The following is a 13,890-nucleotide window of genomic DNA, read 5'->3' on the forward strand; positions in this document are numbered from 1 at the left end:
GCGGGGTGACGCCCCCCCGGAGGCCGGTGACGCCGAGGGCGGGGCCGGCGGCGGCTCCGCCCCCACCAGGGCCCCGTCCCCGGGCGAGGAGGGCTGGCGTAGCCTCGGCTTTTGAAGCAGCAGGAGAGGGTCTCTTCCCCTGTAACTGTGCTACTGCGGCTGTCTACTCTGCCCCATCCCATCCTGGTGCACGAAGATCCGGCTGCTTCCAAGAAGTCAGCTTGGACTTGCCCACCTGTGTCCTTGCTCCCTGGCCCCACTCCCTGGACCCCTGGCAAGGGCTCTGAAGGAGTAGCCGCTAATGCATCTTAAAGGCCTTTCCCTGCAGGAAGCCCACCAGGCGACCCCGCCCCCCTCTCCCCGCCATGTGATGAAGAAGGGACATTGAGTGACGTGTGAGTCAGCCAAACGGGCATGGACTGCCTCCTGATAGGCCACTGAGTATTCCAGGGAATGCTTGGGATTTTGAGCAAGACTGAGCTTTGGTCATTAACTAATCCTTAAACCTCCCTCCCATCTTTAGAGTCTGACAGAGACACGTTAGTAGACAAGCAGCTGTCCCTGCAAAAGGTTGACCCTAGGGCGGGCCGCGGTGGCTCAGCGGGCAAAGTGCTTGCCTGCTATGCCGGAGGACCTCGGTTCGATTCCCGGCCCCAGCCCATGTAACAAAAAACGGAAAAACAAAATACAATAAAACAAGAAAATGTTTAAAGATGTTTCCCTTTCTTCCTTCTATCCTTCCTTCCTTCTCTCTGTCTTTCCTTTAAAAAAAAAAAAGGTTGACCCTAGGGCAGGAAGGTGGGGCAGACCCTGGGCTCACCTTTCTTTGGGGAGGAGAGTTAAAGGCCTGGCACAGCTATAGGCGAAAGCAGGAGGAGATGGCTGGAGGTGGGTGGGCAGGGCAGTGTAAGAGGAGAGACAGGTATCTCTCTTCTTCCAGCCCCCAGAGTTGGTGTATGGACGAGACCTGGGGAGAGGTCAGGCCAGTTTAGAGGAAAGCCCCTCTGTCACCTCTTGAGCAGGAGGGACTCTGTTGGCTTCCCATAGCAAGGCCTGGGTTTCGCGTTCTGCTCTTCTGCCTCTGGGACCTCCCAAATCACCAGTCCTGTAGTTGGGAACCTTCTATCTAAGAAGCCAGATCTCTCACTGCCCCACCCAGAGAAAAGCCTTCAGAGAAAGCACCCTTTTCTTTTTCTCCGGGTTGTCCCTTTGGCCTCTTCAGAAATTGCTCACCACAAGGCCCCCTCATTACTTCTGTCTCATTAGAATGGACCTCATTCTGATTTAGAATCCAGCTGTGCCCCATGGGACATCTGTGATGCTGGACATGTCCTGTATCGGTATTGTCCAGCGCAGTGGCTGCTAGCCACGTGTGGCCACTGAGCACTTGAAATGTGGCTTATGCAACATGTTCAATTTTATTTTAATTAAATTTAAATGTAAATAACTAACTGGTGGCTACCGTATTAGCTAGCATAGGGTATGATGGGGAGGGGGCTGCCTATATGTGGTCATAGAGCCCCAAGATTGGAGCTGGAAAGGACACTGACTCCAACCCTTCCTTTTGCAGTGAGAAAGAGTCGGTGGTAGAAACAAGGCTCTAGCCACTGCACATGGCTCCTGGGAATACTACCCAGGAGGAGCCCTGATGTCCCATCCAATCTAAGAGGCTGCAATTCTAGAGGTATGAGGTTTGCCTGGGTCAGGTTGGGCTCAGCTCAGTAACTTGCTCTTTTTGGTCAAAAGAGGTGCTTTTAGGTGGATGCTGCCTTCTAAAGTCCCAAACTACACAAAACATCCCAAGGGGTAAGAGTGGGAGAAGAGTCTTCAGCTTGAGGAGTCCCGAGTCTGTGAGGTGGAGGCTAGCAGGTGTGTGTGTGTCTGTGGACCCAGGCACGTGACCCTGTTCCAGGGTGTGTGAAGCTCTGTACACATGACACTACCAACTACCTGTGGTGTGGAAAGGCCCCAGGGTCTTGATTCTTCACTACTTCACCAAGCAATCTAGGGTAAATGCCTTCCATTTTCTAGGGGTCGGATCTCTGATAGTTTATGTTTTTAGGTAGTGGTGCCTAGGCTGCCTGTGTATTTGGCTGTGAGGGATGGGACGGCAGAAATCTCAATGGATCAGAAGGGGAGGACAAAGGGGAGTTTCACAGTTCATGAGAAGCTGGGCCAGTTAGTTCAGCAACCTGGAGCCTGAGCTTGTGTAGGGGTGGGAGCTGCACGAGCTAGGAGCATCTTCCTGGTGTGCAACCCACTGCAGCAGCATTGGCCTTGGTCCCCGAAGGGCTGGCAGAGGCCTAGAGCTGGCTCCCTGTAATCATCCCCACCTGGATGCTGCTGATAACAAAGGGATGCATCATTCCTGCACATCGGAGTCTTTGTAGGCAGGCGAGTGTGTACCGTTTGTCAATCTGCATCACATTCCTGTGTGCACGTGCCACCTGGCTGTCCCTCCTCTGTTCCAAACCCCAGTGAACTCAGATGCAACAGGTTTGTGAACACGAAGTCTTTATTGTTTGTCTTCCAAGTAGGGAAGGACCAGTGTTGGGGGCAGGGCGCTGGAGGTAGGGCAAGGCCCATGCTCCGTGCCCCTGTGTGCAGGCACGTGCCCCGGCGAAGGCTGCTCCCCTGAGGGTGCTCCCTGGCTCTGGCTAGGGCTGAGAGCAGGACCTGCATGGGCTTCAGAGGGCCGAGGCAAAGCCAATGCGGTGGTTACGCCGATCAAACTCTGTGTAGAACTTGCGGATGAAGCTGGCACCCAGGACCCAAAGAGGCCCAGTGGGTGGTGGGACATCCAGGCCATGGAAGGCCAGTGTGCACAGGTCATCGTTATTGTCAAGGTCCTGGCAAGAAGCAGGAGGGGCTCAGCACATCACAATTCTCCCTTCACCTTGCCGGACCCCAGCAGCTGTCTTTGGCAGCATGCCTTCCCTCTCCCCGCTCCACAGTGGGCCTCCATCACATTGTCCATTTCAGTCAAAAGCCCCATCGTGGACTGCAGCGCCCCCCGGGGTGAGGCACTGGGAAAACAATCAGCAGGCACCGTGGTACCTTCAAGAGTTTACAGCCTAGCACAGCTTCTGGTTTTAGCTGAGTTATTTAACTTCCCTAAGCCTATTGAATATAAAAAAGAGGATAAGAATATCCCCAGCATAGGATTACTGGGAACATTTGATGAGAAAATGGAGATCAAGGGGCAGGCACAGTGATTTGCAAACTCGGCTGCACATTGGAATCACCAGGGGAGTTTAAAGACCCACTGAGGTCCAGGTCTCACCTGCAGAGGTTCTGATTTAGTGGATGTAGGATGTGGCCTGGACATTGGGACTTTTAAAAGCTCCCCAGTGATTATTGTGTAGCCAAGTTTGAAAACCACTGATCTAGTACGTAATCTGTCCATAACAACTTTTCTCTCTTTGAGGAGCAGGCAAAGGGACAGACTCACCTGTAGCACATAGTCTGCACTGGTGAGGGTGTAGGCTCTGCCTCCAAAGTAGAAGGAGATGTCAGGGAGAGTGGGCACCTGGTTACAGTCCACGACGTACTGGGTGGGGGTCGGGGAGCAAAGGGAGCCTCTTTGAGTGCGGGAGTCCCCTTGGGCAGACGCGGATTCCTATGCTTGGGGTCTGGCCCTCCTCCAGGACCAAGCCACATGGTCAAGGGTATGTGAGAGTGAGGAGGGGGAGGCCCGAAATGGCCTCTTTGGAGACCCGGTGCTGCCTGTGGAGAGCTTGGGACCCGGCCCAGGTGGTGCACCCCCTCACTTTCCCCAGGTGTGGGCTGCTCACTTCGTTGGTGCTCAGCTCCGTGGCCCCCACGGTCTCCATGAGCAGCTTCAGGGAGCTGGTGGGACCCGTGATGAAGGATGCACCCGTGTCCACTGCTGCCATGCAGCCGTCCTCACACAGCAAGGCGGCAGAGCCCACAGACACCCTGGAGGAGGCTACCGTCAGATAGACAGACAGAGGCAGTTGGGGTGCCCCTGGGCTGCATACTTTTATTTTTAAATGAGGTTAGGAGATCAGAGGCCATGCTGGGGTCCGTAGGAGGTTGGAGGAGGGGTAAGGCGATGAGCAGGAGAAGGGAAGGTGAGCCCCTCCCACCCTGTGCCCTTAGCATGTAGCCTGGTGACCCTCCCCCTCCTCACACTACCTCCCTGCCCCTCTCTTCCCCATCCCTGGACAGGCAGAGCAGAGCAAATATTGGCTGGGACTTAAGAAGCAGCTACTGTGGGGGAGAGGGCAGGATGGTAACACAGGCCTTTCCCCGGCATACCCCCAACCCCAGTGGCAGCAGCATTTTTTGGAGGGTGGGTGGTTAGAGGATTCCTGACCCCTTCATTTTGATCTGCCAGAAGCCGTTCTTGCTGAGGCTCACATAGTGGAAATTTCCTCGGTAATACTGGGGGTCGCTGCCGCCCAGCACAATCTCTCCTCCCAGCAGGTGGGAATTCCTAAAGGAAAGATCAGAAGCTCTTGGAGACATAACCCCTGAAACCCAGCAACCCCAGCCACAAGTGAAATCTGGGCAAAGGTGCAAGATTGAGGGTGGAGGAAGGTGGGGCAGATGGCAAGGCTTAGAAGTGTGCAGAACATCCTGCGTCCCTACTTCCTCCCCACTCCTCAGCCCCAACCAGAGGACTCCCCAGGGTACTCTAGCCCCACCCAATAAAGCATCCCCAGAGAGGTGACAGAAAAGGAACAGGTACAAGGGCAGTGAATAAAATGCAAACAAAATGCAAACTGTCCCCACTCTCGCTTGGGTTGGGGTGGCTGCTAGTTGAGCAGGTGCCTGGGGATGGGCACCTGGGCAGGCTGTGGGAGCAGTGGGTGGGGAGAGGGCTTGAAGAGAACGGGAAGGAGGGGCAGAGAGCTTGGGCATCCAGCAGAGCCTGGGCCTGCCACGGTGAATTTGGGGCAGGTGGGGGGTGTGCCTCTGGGTCAGGTGCTCAGGGAGGACTGGTGGGTCGGGGCCCTGTGGGTGGATTGCCTCCTTACTTGGAATTTCTGCAGAGAAAGAAAGTTAGCAAGAAAGGGTGCCTTTGTTTCAGAAGAGGCTCACCAGCTCTGTGGTTTGCCAGGGTGGGTATTATTCACTCTCATTTCCCCTCCAGGGAGTGGAGTCACCAGGAAGAGAAGTCAGTACCCTGAAGTCATGCAGGTGGTGAGTGGACAAGTGGGGGACGATAGCCAGGGCTCCAAGTACCCAGTCCAAAGCTGAGTCCCCTTGCATTCCTCCCCTCCACACTGCCTGATGCCTTTTGCAGCTCATGGCTACCTGAGGCTTGACTTCCAGAGTGTGAATGTGTGTGATGTGGTTTTCTGACATTCATGATGTGTACATGCATTTGTATACGTGTGCGTGTAGGTATGCCCTGGTATTTTGTGCAAGTGTAATTGCACGTTTGCAGATTCCGTACCTATTTAAATGTGTCAGCACAAATCCCTCCTGCCCCTCTCCTGACACCTCCAGATTTCTCTCAAGGGTTCCTCCTTCTCTTTAAAGGCAGGGGCAGGCCCTCGTCCTTGCTCCTCACATGGCCTCCAGGCTCCTGTGCCCTACATTATCTCCTCTTTTTTTTTTTTTCCCACGTTTTCAATCTCTCTACTTTCCAAAGACTTCTTCCTCCACCTACAAGCTTGCTTCGGCCTCCTCTAACATTTAAAACACCCACCCTTCCTTACTCGGCTTCTCTCCGGATCTCTCCCCACACCCACCCCCTCCACATCCCCTTTCCTGTTGAATTTCTCAGGGCAGCCTGCATCTGCAGCCTCCACTTCCTGACACCCACATCCACCTCTTAACTGCCAACCATCTGGTCCAGGCCCCTTTACCCCTCCCCCCAAAAAACCTCCTGCTTTTCCCAAGATCACCCCGGACGGCAGAGCCAATGGGTGGCCTTTTCTCAGTGCCTCCTTTTCTCTTGCCAAACCAAAGACTCTTTCCCATTTTACCTCTGAGATTTCTCTCTACTTCTCTCCCTTCCTTGCTGCCACTGGCCTCATGATCTTAACTTTATGATGCCTTGTCTCCAGCTCGTTACCATCTTTCTAAACCCAGCAGCTTGGAATAAATCACAACCCTTCTCATAAGCTGACAACACCTCCCCACGGCCTGCTGAACTGCACAAAAGCTCAGCCGAGAATTGAAAAGCATCTACGGTGTTTAGCGCTGTGCTCCCTGGCTGCCTCTGTCTTTCCTCATGATGCTCTGTGTCTTCTCTGTGAGACCGTAAGCTCCGCAAGGGTGGGGACACTTTTTTGTTCACCATGCTCACTGCTGTAGCCCCAGAACCCAGTACCATGCTTAGCACACAGCACCCAATATTTATCGAATCAGCAAGTGAGCAAATAAACAAAGGAAGGAGTTCCTGAATGAATGACGTTGACTGTCTCTGTGTGAGAAGATCCCATGGTCCTCACAGGGTGGGTCCCCAATCTTGTGCCTTACTTCCCATCACCCCTTCCTTGCATTCTCCAGTAGTTCTAGCTCAGCGCTGTCCCATATAACTTTCTGTGATGATGGAAATGTTCTCCCTGAATTGTCAGTACTGTAGCCACCAGTGAGCACTTGCAGTATGGCTCATGCAAACAAGGAACTGATTGCTTAATTTTAAAAGTGTGGCTACCATATTGGATGGCATCGCTCTAGATATTAATTGGATCCTGTCTAATCATGAACACATCAGAATCCTGGCTCAAGCACTCCTTCTGCTCCCTAGTTGTTCTGCTCCCCTCCTAAGCCTTGGCCCCTGGCGTCTCAGGCCCTACCTGCTATAGTAGACAGAGAAGACGTCCTCCTTCAGCACTCCCTGGGAGAGGATGTGGTCAAAGACTGGGGTGACCCCGCCGACGGCCTGTGCAGGGAAGCCCATGCCCAGAACCCCATCAAACTTGGCCAGCATAAAAGGTATCACGGGCAGCTCTGTGACCTCTCCAAACGTCTGCATCACCATGATTCCTCCCACCTGCAGGAGGAAGGACCAGAGGAGACTGAGACCCCTGTATCCCTCTGCCAGGGTCTTGGAGCTCCCACACTGGGGACCCCAGGGATACACATCCCAGGGACACACATGTTCCAGGGTTCAGCAGTTGAGGCAAGTCAGCAAGACCATTTCATCAAGCCCACATACACTCCCTGTCTCCCAAATCCTAACTTCAGCTCTGACCTTAAAACCTATGCCTAGATTCCTCAAAAAGTTAAATACAGAACTACCGTATGATCCAGCCATCCCACTTCTAGGTATATACCTGAAAGAACTGAAAGCAGGGCCTTGAACAGATATTTGTATACCGCTGTTCATAGAAGCATTATTCACAATAGCCAAAATGTGGAAATGACCGAAGTGTCAGTCAACACATGAATGGATAAACAAAATGTGCTAAATAAAAAAAATGGAATCGTATTTAACTGTTAAAAGGATACAGGCAACAACATGAATTGAACCCTAAAGACATTGTATTGAGTGAAATAAATGAGACACAAAAGGTCAGATAGCATGTGATTCCACTTAGATGGAGCAATGAGAATATGTAAATTCATAGAGCTATGAAATGGGAGTACAGGTTACAGGAGATATACTGGGGGAGGGGGGAGGGGGAGGTAATGCTTAATGGATGTAGGGTTTCTATTTGGGATGATGGGGAGTTCTGGTAATGAGTGGTGGTGAGGGTATCACAATATTGTGAGTGTGATTGCCCCCAGGGAATGGTATGCTTCGAGTGGTGGAGAAGAGAAAGTTTATGTTATATACAGGTTTCCGCAGTTTAAAAAAAGAGATTAAAGTGACTGTGACACTAAAAAGACAATGAGAATAAAATGCAATCCATAAGCCTTGACTGGAACTAATAACGGTGGAGAAAAGCACCAAAAGGACATAAGAAAATACTGGAATATATAGACTATGAGCTTTATATCAATGTTAAATCACTTGCCCCTTAACTGCACTTAAGGTGATTACATAAGTGAATGTCTTTGTTCTCAGGAAATGTACATGGAAGAATTTAATGTTCAAAGAGCATGATATATGCAACCTACTCATAAATGTTTAGAAAATAAATAGATATAGAATGATATAAAAAATGTAGCAAAATGTTAAAAGTTGTTGGACCTGGATGTCTGGGTGGGGGGTATGTTGAAGTACTCTGGGTTTTGTATTCATTATTTTTGCAACTGCCCTATATATTTAAAATTGTTTCAAAATAAACAATTAAAACCAAAAAAGTAAACAACCTATGCTCGACCTCAAAACTAACCCCGACTATGGGGTCAATAACACACCTGAACCCAACTCTGACCATGATTTCGTCTAGGGGCTGGCTGAGGACCCTGTCCAAGCTGGTTTACCCTTAGGCAGGTAGCTTGAGTTAAGCAATCTACCTCCAAGTTATATGCAAAAGCCTCCATAAATCCCCCAATTCTGAACTAGCAGCTCAGGTTTGCTCCATCACAGGCTCTGCTCCTTTGCAGCTCCTTAAAAGCAACAGAGCAGGGGGTTCCTCAGCCTTTCAGGCTCCAAGGTGAGCTGGAGTGCACCTTCCCCCAGGACGGACGGGCAGGAGAGGCGGAGGGTAAGAAGGTCCTAGGGCGGCCCTACTTACAGTCACCACGTCCTGGCTCAGGAAGCCTTTGACTCTTCCCGATCCGTAGTGGATGATGAATTCTGTCCCGTTCTCCACGTAGCTGGAGGATTCCGAGGAGTCATAGCGGTTGTGAGTCTCTGGCAGAGGGACATAGGCTCAGGTCTGTTCAAAGAGGCCCGTGCAGGGGGACTTGGAAGCAGGCCATGTTGTGGGTCTCGCTGGTGCGGTTGGGGACTTAGTTTGGCACGTTGTGGGGGGGGGGGTGGCCTTGGGTCGGGGTGTGGGAAATGTGTGTCATCAATTAAGGGCTGTGTCTCTTGAGCCGCTATCACGTGCCCATACCTCTGAAAGATTCATCTCAAATGAAGCATTTTAACGTGGTTGCTAACACTGGAGTGGGAAGAAGAATCTGGGTACAGAATAAACACGCAACAAGGGGTGGCGATGGAGGAGCCCAAGGGCCTGGGGTGGGTTTGCAAATTCAGTCCTCTCTCAATCACAGGACTGGGAAATGGACTCGTGGGTGGGCGGGGGGATCCGGGAGCTTGCTTTTTGACCTCAGGGGCCATATCTGGACAAAGGCAGCCGTCCTCCTCTCTCCCCTCGGTGCAGAGGGAGCAGAAGCAGAGAGGAAGCATCTGAACGGTAGCCAGAGGGATTTTAGCTGGACATCAGTCAGGACTGCCCAGGCAGGTCAGGGGTAGGGCGGAGGCTTGGGAACAGTGCCAAAGGTCCTGGACTCACCACAGGCGGTGTAGAGAGGGTCACACTTGCTGGAGGGCACCCAGAGGTTGGCCGAACCTGTGTCAAAGACGACTCGGAAAGTCTGGGGTGGGGTGCCAATGCCAATCTCGCCATAGTACTGGGTCTGCAGGAGTGAAAGAAAAGAGGCTGCTTGTGAGGTTGGGGAGCCTTGGGCCTTGGGGTCTTGCCTGGCTCCACTCTTGGCTCTCGGGGTGAGACTAGGCAGATTATACAGCCTCTCTGGGCTTCCATTTTCTAGCAGGGATCAGCAGGGAAGTCCTATGACTTCCCAGGAAGGGATGCCTCAGTGAGACAAGGGGGCAAAATAAACACTGAAAATTAACCAAGGAAGGTGTCGAGAACCTCAAGGAACCACTGGCACAGTAAGTAGACCAGCTGTGCTGGGCACCTTCTTGGTACCCTACCTGGGGCCACACACCTCCCCACCTGCCAGTGACATCTGGGCTTGGGGCCAGGACCCTGGGCTCCTGCATCCCAACCTAACCCTGCCTCTGACTGGTCCCTGAACTCCTTCCTGCCCTCTGTGCCTCAGGCTTTCCAGCTGTGAACTGGGAATCTTGTAGGATGCTTCCATGCTCCCCAGTCAAAGACAGCATGGAAAGAGTGGGCCTGCAGGAAAAGAAAGCCTGGAGAGTAAGGAGCCAGGAGGCGCGAGAGGCTGCATCAGACACTCACGTCCAGGTAATTGGTGAGGACCACGGGCAAGGTGGCGTTGCCAGAGGAGAGCCTCTTGGTGAACTGGCTCCACTGAGCTCCGAGCTTGGCCACACCCACACCTCGCTCCTTCAGGCTTTCCCGGATGGAGGGCATTTTCTTGAGGAAGATCCTGTCCAGGTGGAGAAAGAAAAAAGTAGAGGAGGCCTGGACTCTTCCCCAGTGGCAGAGTCCCTGAGGTCTCTGCCTGCTTCTAGAATGACTACCCCTAGCCTTAGCCCAGACACCTGAGAATCATTCTTGTTCCCCAAGGTCTCTGAAGGAGAATTTACAAGCCTTGATGAGTCAGTTGCACTGGTGTTAGTGACCCTCGCCTGACTTCCTCCTCTTGGCTTTGATTCCCACCACGGCAAGGCCATTTCTCCATTCATTCCATACTCCTGGGTTCAGCACCTGCTCTGTGCCTGACTGTGCTGGATACCGGGAATGCAAAAATGAAGAAGGCGGACGCTGCTTTTAAGGAACTCCAGCAGATAGGGAGACAGATGAGGAAATACTCAATGGCATCTCCTCTAAGGAGAGGAGGGATGGGGAGTGCCCTCCACTATGCAGGACAGAAGGGGGCAATGCCATTCGGGACCTGTAGGTGGCAGCAGACGCCCGCAGCAGCCTGCGGCGCCTCAGGGCTGGGCGTGGAGAGGACCAATGAACTGGGATGGGAAGGGGGAGAAGTCATCATCTCCCGAGTACTCCCCACCTCCTTGGAAAGACGAGCCTTGGGCCTAGACCTGGTCCCTTAGCTTCTTGTCCAGATGCCTTCCCATCACCTTTGGGAGGCAGAAATAAAAAGAAACCTGGGGAAATTCACTGCATGAGCTGCTACTGGGGTGAGTGCCAAACTGCATGCACACACACACACACACCCGCCCCCCGTGCAATCCTCGTAACAGCTCTGCCCAATGTCTTGTTATTAACCCCATTTTATAAATGAGGAAACGAAGGCTCTGAGGGATGGAGATCACTCAGAAGTGACAAACAGGAATTCAAAGCAGTGTCTGACCCTATTTTCCCTATTTTCTGGGCTCCAACACCATAGCTGCTTGCAGAAGCCTGCAGGAAGATGCCGCCAGCAGCCGGCCAGTGTCCCAGCATCACAGCTCATCTTAACTTTAAAATAGACCTTCCTCATACAATGGAAGTTTCCCTCTTTCTTTTCAGCTGCTGGTCCTCCTTTCCTTCCACTCTCTCTTCCCTCCCACCCTCCATACATGCATTCTCCTTATTGTTCCCCATTGCACCCATCCTCCTAATATTATAATGGAGATGACTTGTCATGTTTATATTGCAATTTACTGTTCACAAAGCACTTTCACATTGATGATTTTATTTGATTCCCAGCCATCCCATAAGGTGGGTAGTTTTATTATTTCCATTTTACAGATGGGAAAATGGAAGGTCTGGAGGTTTTATCCTACGAGGCTGCATTTCCCAGTATTTACTCTGAAGAGCCTTCTACTCTGGACCTTTGCTTTTGCTATTCCCCTTTCAGAAAACCCCCTCCTTCTCCCCATCCTTCCCCCCCCCCCGCCCCCCCCCCCCGCCAGCTCTTTAATTCTTTAAAACCCAGCATGCACCAGCTCCTCCAGGAAGCTTGCCCCAGTGATTCTAGCCCACCATGGCCTTTCCTTTCCTTAAGTGTCTGCTCCTTTTTGCCCTGAGTGCGCACAACCAGCCCTACCCAGCGTAGTGATTAGGGAGGCGGTGCTGTGTGGGGGTGAGGACGCGGTGGTGGTGGAGCTATGTCTGAGTCCATGCCTCTCCTTACCCCTCACCTCTGGGCTTCTTCTGAGCCCCCACTAAGTTCCCCTATGAAAGTGGGCTCACGTCAGAAGGTTGCTGTGCAGGTTAAACAAGCTGCCCACTGCTCAGAAGATGTAAATGCTGTGTGAGTGAGGCAATGGAAGCACCTTGAGAATGGGGGTCATGGGTTCAGATCTCCCAGAGCTCCTTATACAGAGCACAGAGCAGGTGGTAAAATCCTTATAACTGCATTTCAAAAGCCTGAGCCCTCCCACCCCTTGCCCAGTTGCAAGGAAAGATGTTAACTCCCTCTGCCTTTACACTGGGGGTAGGGGCTACTCTAGGCTTACACTCAGGCGGACACTGCTGGGAAGCACCCCTTACCAGCACCCTCAATCCAGCAATTATTCTCTGGGAGTCTTGGGGCAGCAAAAAGAGGTTTTGCGAACAAAAGGATGACCTGTGTGTCCAGGCTCTGCCTCTTACTTGTGACCTCCCTGAACCTCAGTGTCCTCATCGTTTTTGTTTGTTTGTTTACATGGGCAGGCACCAGGAATCGAACCCGGATCCTCAGGCTTGGCAGTCAAGCATTCTTACCTGCTGAGCCACCGTGGCCCACCCAGTGTCCTCACCTTTAAAATGGGAATGTTGGATTGTGGGGAAGATGATTTCAGATGAGATCCTATGAAATTCCAAGCATTTTATAGGTTTGTAACTATTGCTGTTATCTGCCCCCCTCACCTCCAGGTGTTCCAGTCCCATCTACCATTCCCAAACTGAAAACCTCTATGAACCCACAATGCCTAACCTTTCCTCTTCCTCTTCTCCAGCCATAATGAACTGCTTGTAACCAAGCCCTTCCTTTGGGCTGCCTTAATCCTATCTCTTAATATATATGATCACGTGCCCTGGATCTAGTAACAGTTGAGTTCTTACAAAGCACCTGGCACCATGCTAAAGGCTTTCGGTGCATTATCTCATTACATCTCCAAAGCAGTCCTCTGAAGTAGGTACAGTTACTATCTCTGTTTTTAAAGTGAGTAAACTGAGTCTTGGAGAAGTTAACTTTGCCAGAGTTAGTTCTGCCAGTGGAGCAGAATTTCAACCAAGACGATCTAACTCCAGAAGCCTCACCTTTAACCACTGCATTATGCTGCACCGCTGGTGCAGCTGCGCCCATACCTGACTTAACGAGGCTGTGAGCTCCTGGAGGGCAAGGGATACTTCTTGACCATCTCTGCATTGCCCTCGGAGATTAGCATGGTGCCCAGGAGCCCTGAGCAGTGATCAAGAGATTCGGCTTTCAGGCCTGACTAGTGCCGCTTATTGTTTGGCTGTGTGACTTTGGGCAACTCGCCCCACCTCTCGGAACAGGACCGTACCTCCCAGCCCAGCCAGTCGAGAAGATTGGACAATATCGCGTATCTGAAAGCCAGGGCTGTTAGGAGGGTGGGAAGCCCTGCACCCCCGCCACTCACCCCCTCTGCCTGAGTTACCGTGTAAAGGTGCAGGTGTCCGTGGGGAGGCTGAAGGCGCAGGAGCCCCAGAGCGCCAGCAGGAGTCCCCAGCGAGGCATCCTGCTCCGTTCTGTTCACGCCTCTCCTCCGACCAGGGCTCTCTGGAATTTTCTGAAGCCTGGTGGTTCCCAGAGCCCGGCTTTTATATGCTCCGCACAGGAGATGCCTGCAATTCTGCCCTGATTTATTACCCAGGGGCAGGTGGTAGGGGAGCCAGTAATAAATCCCACCCCGTGAAGTGTGAAGTGTGACGAAGTTTCTGGACACAGAGCAGGGGGCTGGAGGCTATGGGAAAGGAATGCTGTGCCCAGTGACGCCAGCAGACCCCTGTCTCGGCCTGGCCCTGGGACCCCCAGAGAGGGCAGAGGGCGAAGAGAAACATTGCTGCCTGGGAACGAGGTCAGGATTGGGACAGGCATAGAGCTAGCTTTCCAGACCCTCAGCCTAGTTCCATCCCCTATGCCCTCAAAGCTCCATCCCCTGTATTAAGCTGGGCTTTGGCCCTGCCTGGCATCTTCCAGTGTACATCTCAGTTTTCCCGTCTGAACATGGGTGAATCCTCTTGG

General features: G+C 52.3%; 1 protein-coding gene and 1 long non-coding RNA gene across 2 annotated transcripts; one reads left to right on the forward strand and one right to left on the reverse strand.

The window, feature by feature from the left end:
- Positions 1-56: 56 nt before the first annotated feature.
- On the forward strand, positions 57-6,625 carry LOC143679001 (uncharacterized). Its single transcript, XR_013173515.1, has 4 exons — positions 57-395; positions 1,571-1,684; positions 5,120-5,169; positions 6,042-6,625. It is a non-coding gene; the product is annotated as an uncharacterized LOC143679001 (long non-coding RNA).
- Positions 2,688-13,383, reverse strand: REN (renin). The gene is made up of 9 exons (XM_077155782.1): positions 13,304-13,383; positions 10,029-10,179; positions 9,333-9,456; positions 8,607-8,725; positions 6,777-6,973; positions 4,340-4,459; positions 3,795-3,939; positions 3,452-3,550; positions 2,688-2,849 (listed from the first exon to the last, which is right to left on the reverse strand). The coding sequence occupies exons 1-9, from the start codon at positions 13,381-13,383 to the stop codon at positions 2,688-2,690; spliced, it is 1,197 nt and encodes a 398-aa protein (XP_077011897.1).
- Between the last annotated feature and the right edge of the window lie 507 nt (positions 13,384-13,890).

The sequence above is a fragment of the Tamandua tetradactyla genome, chromosome 4 (genome assembly GCF_023851605.1).
Source record: "Tamandua tetradactyla isolate mTamTet1 chromosome 4, mTamTet1.pri, whole genome shotgun sequence".
In the NCBI taxonomy this organism is placed as follows: Eukaryota; Metazoa; Chordata; class Mammalia; order Pilosa; family Myrmecophagidae; genus Tamandua; species Tamandua tetradactyla.